The following is an 11,800-nucleotide window of genomic DNA, read 5'->3' as shown; positions in this document are numbered from 1 at the left end:
GCTCTGTTTCCCAGGCTGAAGTGTAGTGACGCAATCTCGGCTCACTGCAACCTCCGCCTCCTGGGTTCAAGCAATTCTCCTGCCTCAGCCTCCCGAATAGCTGGGATTACAGGTGCCCGCCACCACGCCCAGCTAATGTTTGTATTTTTAGTAGAGACAGGGTTTCACCATGTTGGCCAGGCTGGTCTCAAACTCCTGACCTCAGGCGATCCCCTGGTCTCGGCCTCCCAAAGTGCTGGGATTACAGGCATGAGCCACTGCGCCTGGCCTCTACTGTGTGTTTATTATTTTTGTTTACTGTGTCTCTTGCTGACTAGAATATATGCTCCCTGAGATCAAGGACCTTGTCTGTTTTGTTCACCTCTATATCCCCAGTACCTAGAACAATGCACAAAAACATGGAGGTGCTCAGTAAGTAGCTGTTAAGTGAATGAATGAATGAATGAAAATAACAATCTGGGGAAGAGAAAGTGAGGTAGGCTGTGGGGAGCTCTATCTGGGGTATGGGTTTCAGGCTGATACTGGAGGAATCGGGATAGAAGACTTTTCTAGTGGTTCAATGTGTAAGGATTCAGTCTGGGGAGGAGGTATCTCAGCCTAGAGATCCAAATTTGAGAGGTGGAAAATTTGGGGTCCAGTCTAGGGTGCTCAATTTGGAGGTTCTTTTGGGAGGTTCATTCTGGGTAGTGGCTGATGGACATGGAGGAAAGCTCTAAATCTGGAGGATGCAAAATTGATGAGCCAGGGCTCTCTCTGGGTTGCTCAGCTGTGGAGATTCTGTGATGTGGGTTTGGCCTGAGAGGTCAGTCTGGCCTCTCAGCGTGGTGGCTCAGTCCCTGAAGTTTCAGGCTCAGTTTCCTTTCTCATTTGGTACAACTTCATCTGGGGGTGAGTCTAGGGGTCAGCCTTGGGGTCTCAATCTAGGAAATGGATGAGTTCCTTTAGGGGATCATAATAGGCATGCTCCTCAAACTCTGGGCTTCCAGTTGGGAAGTTCAGGTTGGGGGTCTCCTTCTGAATGTTCTCTTCAGGTATTAGGGCAGGGGTCTCAACTTGGAGGGCCCTGCCTGAACACCCAAAGAGAACATTCAGAAGGAGGATCTCATCCTGGGGTCTCACTTTAGAACCTCAATGTGGGCCTTTCAGTTTGGAGATCCTCCTCCTGGCATCTCAATCATGAGGCAATGGAAGGCTGACCCTGTGAATTAAGTCTTGGGGTCCTGCCTCAGAGGTCTGGCCTAGAGTTATTAGTGTGGAGAAGTAGGAAGGGGCCTGGGTGCACACACTCACTTTGGGCATCCTTGCTGTCCGGGGAGCCATGGGGCAGCTTTAACAGATAGTCCTTGAGAAGAAGCTCATAGCGGGGGATGCGCTGCACAGGCTCCAGCATGTGGTGCTGCAATGTCAGGTTGCCACAGGCTTCCTCCTTCTGTGACAGGCAGAAGCAGAGGGGCTCAGATCTGGCTGCAGATCCCCCACCACGTCCCTGCAGACCTCTCCTCCCCCAGTCTGCTCCCTCCAGCTTGACCACTTACCTGCACCTCATGGATGATGACTTTAAACTGGGTGGAACGCTCTGTCCAGGTGTTGACCAGCTCCACAGCCCGGTCAAAGTTCTTCACATACTCACCATACATCTTGAGGAAGGGGGCCAGTTTCTGCAGGATGTCTCCAATGCGTGGGTAGCGGTCCCTGGGGTGGAATTAGGGGCTGATGTGGTCCTGCTGCTCTTTGCCCCTCAGAATCTTCCCCCACAGGTCTCCAGATACCTTTCATTTCATCTCAGTCTTAGAAACCTACTTCTCAGCTAGTCTGCTCCTTCAGAAATACTGCTTACATTGCAGGCCAATGAGGCCAAGAGGCTCGGCTTGACTTCAGACCACAGCCTGGGATGCCACCTGCCTCAATTCTGCCCTGCCCGAGTGCTGGTTGGAGTACCCACCCTGAGACCTTACTGCCAGGACCACTTCATATACTGATTATCAATTGTGTGCTGGGTGATGCTGGGGACACAGAAATGAGTCACACCCATTTGAGCCCTGAGAGGGTCACCATCTGGTAGGTAAGACAAAGAGACCAGGCCTGGTCTTACTCCTCATTGGTCAGTCTGGTGCAGGAGCAAAGCAAACCAGACCTGGCCCCAGCCCTCAGGGTTCACAGACTCGTGGGGAAATATAGGAACCAGGCTTCATGCTGGCCCTCTGTGGTCACAGTCTGGTGAGGGGGACACACTTGACTCTGTAGGTGTGGAGAATCTGTAGGTATGGGGAATGTGGACATGATTTTAAGCAGGGAGAGACACGGTCTGACTGTTGTTTAGAAAGACCATTCTGGCAAATTGTGTGGACACTAAAGGCTGGATTGGAAGAAGGCCTGGAGCCTGGGAGGCTGCCTGTAAACCTTGCCCTTCTACCTGAGGACTCAGCTTAGGCATCACCTTCTCCCTGAATCCTTCTGTAATCTCCAAGCTAGGCTTGGTCCAGTTGTCTGGATTCCCACAGCCTCCCATTCTCTGCTCTATCATAGCACTGTAAAAATAAAAAAGGCTCACGTCCATTGAGCACTTATTGTATACACCTGGTACTGTTTTTTGTTTGTTTGTTTGCTTTTTGGTTTTTTTTTTTGAGACGGAGTCTTGCTCTGTCGCCCAGGCTAGAGGGCAGTGGCATGATCTCAGCTCACTGCAAGCTCCACCTCCCAGGTTCACATCATTCTCCTGCCTCAGCCTCCCCAGTAGCTGGGACTACAGGGGCCCACCACCACACCTGGCTAATTTTTTGTATTTTTAATAGAGACTGGGTTTCACCGTGTTAGCCAGGATGGCCTCGATCTCCTGACCTCGTGATCCGCCCGCCTCGGCCTCCCAAAGTGCTGGGATTACGGGCGTGAGCCACCATGCCTGGCCTATACTGGTACTGTTCTAAGCTCTTTTATGTATTAAGTTATTTAATCCTTAAAACAACCCTACAAGGTAGGCCGTTATTATTTTCCCCCATTTTATAGATGAGGAAACTGAGACACAGCAACTTAAGAAACTTGCTCAAAGTTACCAATTGGCACAGCTGGAATTTGAACTCAGCCAATTTGGCTCCTAACCTAATACTCCTGTAGGCTATGCTATTCTGTTGTAATTTTCTGAGTTCTGGTCTGTGTTCCACATCAGACTGGGAGGTCCTGGAAGGCAGAGCTTGGGCCTGATTCTTTTTTCTTTTTCTTCTTTTTTTTAAGAGTCTAGCTCTATCACCTAGGCTGGAGTGCAATGGTGCAATTTTGGGTCACCACACCTCTGCCTCCGGGTTCAAGTGATTCTCGTGCCTTAGCCTCCCGAGTAGCTGGGACTACAGGCACGTGCCATCAGGCCAGGGTAATTTTTAATATTTTTAGTAGAGACAGGGTTTTGCCATGTTGGCCAGGCTGTTCTCAAACTCCTGACCTCAGGTGATTCACCTGCCTCAGCTTCCCAAAGTGCTGGGATGACACCGTGCCCGGCTCTGATTCTTTTTTCAAAAGTCACTAAGAGGAAGAGCAAGTAGCAATGAAGTCTTGTGTACACCTCTGGGTCTGGGCTCGGCAGGCAGGTGGACAGGGGAGTGGGCAGTCTAGGTCTAGGGCCCCTCACCATTCCTCCATGCGCTTCTCTAGCTCAGGCAGCAGGAACTGCTGGTGGAAGCAATAGATGGAGCAGATGTTAGAGAAGATGCCGTGGACAACGTCGGCCGGGAAGGAACTGCGGTTCCGAGCTTCTTCCAGCAGCCGGGCACAGAACACCTGTGGGGCAGGGCAGAAGCACTCAGCCCAGCTGGGCCTGGGGCTTGGCTGGTGAAGGGGCAGCTTATGGGTGAGGGCAGTATTTGTGGGGAGGCTTGTGGAGCTTTGGAATCAGCATTGGTCTTGAGACTGAGGAGACAGGGAATGGGGTTAGGGTTATATATTGGGGAGATGGATTTCAGGTTATTCCAGCAGTCCCTGGCTTTGGCCCCTACACTTGTGCTTGATCCTGGCAGAGCAAGTATTCTGGCTGAGATCTAACTCAAGTGTGAGGGTGCCTTCTGAAGAAATGTTAGGCTGCCCAGGCACAGAAAGGGGTCCCTGCTGCCAAGAGTTAGGCTTTGGAACAATTAGAAGTCAGGATCAAGGTCAGGCTTAGAATTAGATTCGGGTCAGAGAGAAAGTTGGAATTAGATCCGTTTATTTAATGAATATTTTTGAGTGTCTGTTGTGTGCGAGGCACTGTCACAGAGGGTAAGATAGAGCAGTGAACAAAGATAAAAATCTCTACTCTCAGGGATTCTAGTGGATTTGGGATCTGGAATAGGGCTAGGGTTAGAATGAAGTTCACAGCTAGGGATAAATTCAGGATCTGGGTCTGAGTCAGTACTAGTGTCAGGTCGCAGTCAGGGCTGGTATACCTGCCCAGCATTAGGAGTGAGGGTTGGTATCACGATCAAGCTTGGGGCATAATCAGAGTTGGCTTCATGGACAAGTTGACTTCAAGGTCAGAGAGGAGTCTTACCGCCTCTAAATTCTGGCCACAATGGTGGGATTGAACTCAGGCCCTATCACTTCCTCCTTGAAATGCACCTACAAGGTCCTGGGGCCCTGGTGACCGCAAGGGGTCACTCACCTGATCCAGGAGATGGAGCCTGGAAACGTAGGCCTTCTCAGTTTGCAGGAGCTCATTGGCAATGTGAAACACCTTTTGCTGCACAGTCAACTGGAAAGGAGAAACAGTAACCCCTGATCCATCATCCTTCTATCCTAACCCTCATCCAAGCCCCCAGAATTCTTAAAACAGTTCCCATGCCACTCTAAGCCTAATACCACCCTAAGATAACTTTGACCCCCATCTCCAGATCTGTAAGTCCTTCAGCTTCATCCCTGACTCCCCAGTCTACCATAAGGCCTACCCCTCCATTCTGATGACATGCACTCCCTCACTCAACAACTCATTCACCCGCTCTCTCTATTCTGACTCAGCAGAGTGTAGTGGTTAAGCATTTTTGGGATGGTAAGTCAGACTTCCTGGGTTCAAATCCTAAGCTCTGCCATTCACTAGCTTGCATAACTTCTTTAACAGCTCTGTATTTAGGACGCCTCATCCATAAATACAGATAATAATAGGATCTATTTAACGTAGAGGCTGGCGAGAAACAAAAACAAAATAATAATAGGACCGAAGTCTATTGATAATGTATCAATAAAACACAGCAGACTACAGATTAAATGGCGTATAAATGTTAATTAATCATTTATTCACCTATTCAGTACACTATCAGCAAGGGCTTGCTGAGTACCTGGGGTGTGAGAAAAGCACAAAAGTATAAGAACGTATAAAACTCATTGCCTGTTGGCCCAGTTTCCTATTCGTTAGATATATTTGTTGACTACCTGCCATGCTGGCAGTCCCTGGCTTTGGCCCCCACACTTGAGCTTGGTCCTAGCAGAGCAAGTATTCTGGCTGAGATCTAACTCAAGTGCAAGGGTGCCTTCTGAAGAAATGTTAGGCTGCCCAGGCACAGAAAGGGGTCCCTGCTGCCAAGAGCCTTCATCTGCACAGCCTCAGGCCCCTGCAGGGCTCTAGCTCTTGCGCCCCTCCTCCAGCTGTGGAGAAGTCTCTATGGATGTAAGAGACTTTCCATTTTACAAATAAGGAAACTGAGGCTTATGGTAGGGGAGCGGAGGGGGAAAAGACTTGCCCAGTGTCACAGAGCTTGGAAACAAGGTCTTATTTCGAGAAATACTGAGCTAGGGGAAGAATCAAGCATAAAAGGCTCCCAGGTTCTCCACATGGTCCTGCCTCTCAGTGAACACAGGTCAGTACCTCCACAGACTCCTGTCTCTCCATCAGGGGCACTGGGATTTCTCTGTCCTTCTCTTCCTCCTCCTCCTCGTCGTCCTCCTCCTCCAGGTCACTGTCAACCTCTTGGGAGCCAGGCCGGTGGGGGTCGGCCAAGGCAACAGGCACACTAGCCAGGGCAGCGGGCCCAGGGCAGAGGCTGTGGCTGGGGGGCCCGTCATCACTGACGAAGCAGGTCTCCTCGCTGTTGGATGGCGAGCTGATGCTATCAATGCCGCTGTCCCGGTTGGGCACCTTCTCGCCGTCCCGGGGCCCAGGAGCCAGCAGGAACAGGCAGCGAGAGGCCTCGCCCTCTGGGAGCTGGGGCACTGGTTGCTGCGAGGGTGGCTGTGGCAACATGGCTGGCTCTGGGGGACCTGGGCTGGGGCCAGGGGCTGGCCTATCCGAGGCGACAATCACAGGCTCTCTGAGGTGGGTGGTGGACACACATGGAGGCAGGGTATGAGCTTGACTGAGAGGCCTCTCCTGACTATCCTTTCCTGTCCCAGGCTCCCCCTTTCCCCTAGAGGGTGCCCTAGGGACCAGACTCACCTTTCAAACTTCTCAATCAGTGAGGATACTGCTGCAGAACTGGGGCTGGCCTCTGCTCTGGGGGCCAGGCCTTTGGCCACTCGGGGGTCGGCAGGCAGTGGGCGTGATGGTGGAGGGGGGATGGGCTCCAGTGGGGGTGGCATCCGGGGCATCTGCAGGTAGCTGGGCTTTGGGGGCACTGGAGAGATGAATGGGGAAGAGAGAAGGGAGACATCAGTGAGCTGGATTTGAGCCTGGCTAACACGGTGAAATCCCATCTCTACTAAAAATACAAAAATTAGCTGGGCGTGGTGGCACGTGCCTGTAGTCCCAGCTACTTGGGAGGCTGAGGCAGGAGAATTGCTTGAACTCAGGAGGCAGAGGTTGCAGTGAGCCAAGATCATGCCACTGCACTCCAGCCTGGATGACAGAGTGAGATTCTGTCTCAAAAAAAAAGCTGGATTTGGAGGTGGCTGGCTGTCATGGCCAGGCCACAACCCCCTCCACAAACCACAATCTGCACCTTTGCCTGAGGTAGACACAAAGGGGCTGAGGTGAGATCACAGTATGCACACATTAGCCTCAGGCCACAGCCCTCTGTGCACTAGGTAGGTAGCACTGCCCCCGGAGCACGGTGCCTCCCCATCCTTCTAACAAACCCTCTTCTCTGCCACTGGCTAACTTCTCCCTTCCTCTGACCCCTCCCCTGGGCCACTTCTCTGCTCTTTTCCGGGACCACTTACCCTGTGGCTTTGGGCCCGGTGCCCGCTTCAGTGGTGAAGGACGCTGGCTAGGGGTTTCGGTGGGGGGGCCTGGGTCTGAGCGAAGCCTCTGGGGACCTTCTGGATGAGGCTCTAGGCTCTGGCCAGGGTCAAGGGACAAACTTTTAACCAGGATCCGGTTTCCCTGGTGCAGCCCTGCAGGAAGAGAGAAAATGGGTGTGAAGTAACTGATTTTAACCCAAAGGGGAATGGGGTTAAAGTTAAGACTGGCATGTCTTAGCAGCTATCTGGGGTATTGGGTTTCTCTGAGCCCCTTTCCTGGCCACAGTGTTTTTCTGGGAAGCCCCTATCCTAGCCCTCAGATGGAGAGCCAGGCCCAGGGCTGGGGCTGGCTGTTTTCATCAACAGATAAGAATTCTTTGTGACTAGTGCATTGATTCCATGTATGTCAGCAGGCAGTATTACTAGTGAGTTTAACCAGGCTGGGGGTGGCTGTGAGCACCCTGAACTTTATATATGCATTTGCGGCCTTTGTTTATATAGCCACATAGGTATGCTGAGTATAAACCATTCTTCAACGTTTTTGTTAAGGTTCTGACAATATCTAGACTTTCTTGTTTACAATTTTGTGCAGCTAAGTATGCTTAAAAATGATGAAATTGTGTTTCATGAGCAAGTTTTGCTTCTTGAAATCCCAACTTCTGGCTGGGCACAGTGGCTCATGCCTGTAATCCCAGCACTTTGGGAAGCCAAGAAGGGAGGATTGCTTGAGCTCAGGAATTCGAGATGAGTTTGGGCAACAAAGTGAGACACTGTCTCTACAAAAAATATAGAAGTTAGCTGGGCATGGTGGTGTGCACCTGTATTCCCAGCTACTTGGGAGGCTGAGGTGGGAGGATCAGTTGAGCCTGGGAGGTGGAAGTTCCAGGGAGCTGAGATCACCCCACCGCACTCCAGCCTGGGCAAAAGAGCAAGATGCCGTCTCAAGAAAAAAAAAAAAAAGAAGAAGAAGAAGAAAAATGAAAACAAAATCCCAACTTCTCAGCAATCTGTATTACCCTCCTCAACTTCCACATCTACACAGACCCACACGCATCTTCCACCCCTGCCACACACACAAGTGCAGCATCCAGAGTTCAGGTCACAGAAATAACTTTAAATCAAGCAGCCAGTTCGGAAAAAGGGGAGGCCTTTTTGTACTGTCCCTCTTCCCTCACTGTATGTCCCCTAAAGCCACCTCTATCTTTGGCTCTAGAGGAGATGATGGTCATGCTTAGGAGAGAGGATTTGGTCTGGGAGGCAGTGAGGGATCCCCCACCCCAAAGAAAGGAATGTGGGGCTCATGTGATCCTGGCTGGGCAGGGGGCTGTGGGAGTGCCTCAAATGATAGAGAGGTCAGGTGGGGCCAGAGAGGAGTGGGAAAGGCCTTGGATGCTAGGCTGACATCCATCCTGTAGCAGAAGGGAGCCACAAAAACCCCTTGCAGAGGGAGAGATGGAGGCAAACAGGTGTGAGGACAAGAGAGTAGTAGTCAAGAGCTCCCGGAGGTACCACCATCACATGGTGTTGGTTATGCTGTGCCACAGCCACATGGCCTCCCACTCAGCGCCACAGAGGGTCTGTTAGCCTATATCACACACAGTCTCATAAATGACTAGACACAAATGGGCCCACTCAGTCACAGAAACACTTGGTGTTATTTATACCATCTCACCCAACTGTAGGTGATCGCCCTCCTGAAAGCCTAGTTACACACAGTCACAAAGACCTGCGGTCACAACCTCATATACGATCACACAGCCTCGCGGTATCACACACACCTGCAAACATGGTCATGCAATCACAAAGACACACAGTCACACAATGGCAATTCTACCATCTCACACACAGCCTCATATAACCGCCCAGCCACATACAATCATATACCCAGCTAGACATTCTTCAAACATGGTTTCACTGAGTCACAAAGATGTACATTGTCATTTATACCGTGTCTCACAATTGCAGGGCCATGGAGTGTCATACACACCATAATGTCACACCTGCAAACATGGTTACACACAAACACTATAGGCACACAGAGTCAATTATACCATGTCAGACACAATCACATACAGTGGCAAAACAGCATAAAGTCACATGATACCACACACTCAGAATCACAAACTCACAATCACAGACATGTGGCATACAGGTGGCCCTCCATATCCATTGGTTTTGCATCCTCGGCCTCTGCATGGAGGCTGATTGATCGAAAATGTTTGGGAAAAAAAAACAAAAAATAGCAATACAACAATAAAAATTATATAAATAAAACCCAATACAGTATAGCAACTATTTACATGGCATTTACATTGTATTAGGTATTCTAAGTAATCTGGCGATGATTTAAAGTATACAGGAAGGGTCAGGTGCGGTGGCTCACACCTGTAATCCCAGCACTTTGGGAGGCCGAGGCGGGTGGTTCACAAGGTCAGGAGTTCAAGACCAGCCTGACCAACATGGCAAAACTCTGTCTCTACAAAAATACAAAAATTAGCTGGGCGTGGTGGTGGGTGCCTGTAATCCCAGCTACTCGGGAGGCTGAGGCAGGAGAATCGCTAGAACCAGGGAGGTGGAGGTTGCAGTGAGCCGAGATCACGCCACTACACTCCAGCCTGGGTGATAGAGACTCCATCTCAAAAAAAAAAAAAAAAAAGTATACAGGAAGATACACATAGTTTATATGCAAATAACATGCCATTTTATATAAGGGACTTGAGTGTTGGTGACTTTGGTATCTTCAGGCCGTCCTGGAACCAATTCCCCATGGAGACCAAGGGACAAATGTCATTTACTATGTCATACTCATCTAACAAACACGTCCACAGTGTCCCTGGGTCTTAGCCTTAGGCCCAGGAATATACACACCTGTGGGACACTTGCCACCTCCTAAACAGTCACTATGTCACATGCAAACTGTTGTGAAAACACACACACACACACACACACACACACACACACACAAAGACCTCTGCACCCTCCCCTTCCAGGGTCACACAGGCAGAAAGAGTCACAGGGGATTTTAGGTCTCCCAGTCCCAGAGGGAAGAAATAGCCCAACCCACAGGGTTCCAGCAGCTTCCCTAGGCCCCTAACCTCACCCCTGGCTACATCCCAGTCAGGTCCACCCCAGGGGACTCAGATCAGGGTCCTTTCCCAGCACTGAGGGAACAGGGTGCCCCAGGCCCCAGGCCGAGCGCCCCTCCCCAACTCTGTACCTTGCTTTGGGTGTCGTTCCTCACTTCCTTCCCCACCTAAGCTGGCAGGGCCTGGCCAGAATGGAGGAGGCGCTCCTCTCCGCTCAGCTGTGCCGCTTACCCTGCCCTGCTCAGCACATCCTGGCCTGGTCTTGCCCTGCCCTCCCCCTAGGCGTGGGGGTGAGGAAGATGAATCACCTGGAGGGTGGCACAGGCGGAGACGTGGTTAGAGAGACACATGGCCAGAGCAAGGGAGAGAGATAGAGAGAAGCTGACAGGGCCAGAGATGCAGTGAGTAAAGCCAGGTACCCTGCCATGCAGAGACCCCTCCTCAGACATATACACATAGGTGCCAGGGTCCCTGGTGGCCCCTGTCTGCCTCCTTGGGCCTGGGGGAGCCCACTTATCTCCACACCTCAATGCAGGCAGGCCTCCTCTGGGCAAGCCCTCCTACCCTATCTGTAGCAAAGCAGCAGGGCCCCTGGATAAGGCTGCTCTCCTCCTGCTCCAATGCTGGTCCTCGGGATGGAGTGACCATACATGCCACTCTCCATGGCCCTGCCCTAGCCCACCCACTGCTCCCTCCTCACCCATCTCACCTGAGAGCCCACAGACAGGCCTGCCTCTCCATTCTCTCTGCCTCCTTGCAGGCAGCCCTGCAGGAAGAGGAGGCCAAATGAAATGCAAAGATTCCCTGGAGTCCCAGGTGAGAGGAACAGAGATTATCAGCCCAGTTTCTAGTAAGGAGATAGGGTCAGAGAGAGAGGCAGTGACTTGCCCAAGGTCGCAGAGCAAATCAATGAATGGCACACTTTCTGGCAGACTGGTCATGGACTGGATTCCTTCTTATTAACCCCACTCTCCAAGGGGAAGCTGGAAAAGAGGGGAACCAGGAGGGGCAGGGTGGACCCAAGGGCTTCAGAAAGTCACAAACTGCAGTGTAGCTAGTAAGAGGGACACCCCTCAACCCCGTCCACAGGGAATTGAACAGGGGTCCAGTTTAGGAGCCTAGGCCTGACCAAGAACCAGGCTAGGTTTCACCGAGCGGGGGAAGGTTCAAGATCCCTCCCTCTTGTTTCAGAACTCCCTCTCCCTTGTCTCTCTGCCTACATTTCCCTGTCTGCTGTTTTCCCTCAGTGGCCTCCTTGGCTCCAAGTCTTGCTCCCTCCAGGTGGCTGAATGAACTTTCTTACAGTCCAGCTCAGATCATGCCACTTACCTGCACAAGAACCTTCTGTAACTCCCCACTGTCCATGGGAAAATAGAAACTTCTCAGCTAGGCCGGGCGCGGTGGCTCACGCCTTTATTCCAATACTTTGGGAGGCTGAGGTGGGTGGATCACCTGAGGTTGGGAGTTTGAGACCAGCCTGACCAACATGGAGAAACCCGATCTCTACTAAAAATACAAAATTAGCTGGGCATGGTGGCGCATGCCTGTAATACCAGCTACTCGGGAGGCTGAGGCAGGAGAAT

General features: G+C 51.4%; 1 protein-coding gene across 1 annotated transcript in view; it reads right to left on the bottom strand.

The window, feature by feature from the left end:
- Window positions 1-11,800, bottom strand: part of FGD1 (FYVE, RhoGEF and PH domain containing 1) — a 49,765-nt gene that overhangs the window by 18,607 nt on the left and 19,358 nt on the right. The window contains exons 2-8 of the mRNA XM_011991990.1: window positions 7,111-7,284; window positions 6,389-6,566; window positions 5,822-6,263; window positions 4,625-4,714; window positions 3,620-3,768; window positions 1,536-1,692; window positions 1,291-1,429 (exon numbers count right to left, since the gene is read on the bottom strand). Of these exons, the coding sequence (XP_011847380.1) occupies window positions 1,291-1,429; window positions 1,536-1,692; window positions 3,620-3,768; window positions 4,625-4,714; window positions 5,822-6,263; window positions 6,389-6,540 (1,129 nt within the window). The 5' untranslated portion in view covers window positions 6,541-6,566; window positions 7,111-7,284. The remainder of the gene's footprint in view (window positions 1-1,290; window positions 1,430-1,535; window positions 1,693-3,619; window positions 3,769-4,624; window positions 4,715-5,821; window positions 6,264-6,388; window positions 6,567-7,110; window positions 7,285-11,800) is intronic.

This window comes from Mandrillus leucophaeus, unplaced genomic scaffold (assembly GCF_000951045.1).
Source record: "Mandrillus leucophaeus isolate KB7577 unplaced genomic scaffold, Mleu.le_1.0 Scaffold400, whole genome shotgun sequence".
In the NCBI taxonomy this organism is placed as follows: Eukaryota; Metazoa; Chordata; class Mammalia; order Primates; family Cercopithecidae; genus Mandrillus; species Mandrillus leucophaeus.
This window is presented reverse-complemented; position numbering and strand designations above follow the sequence as displayed.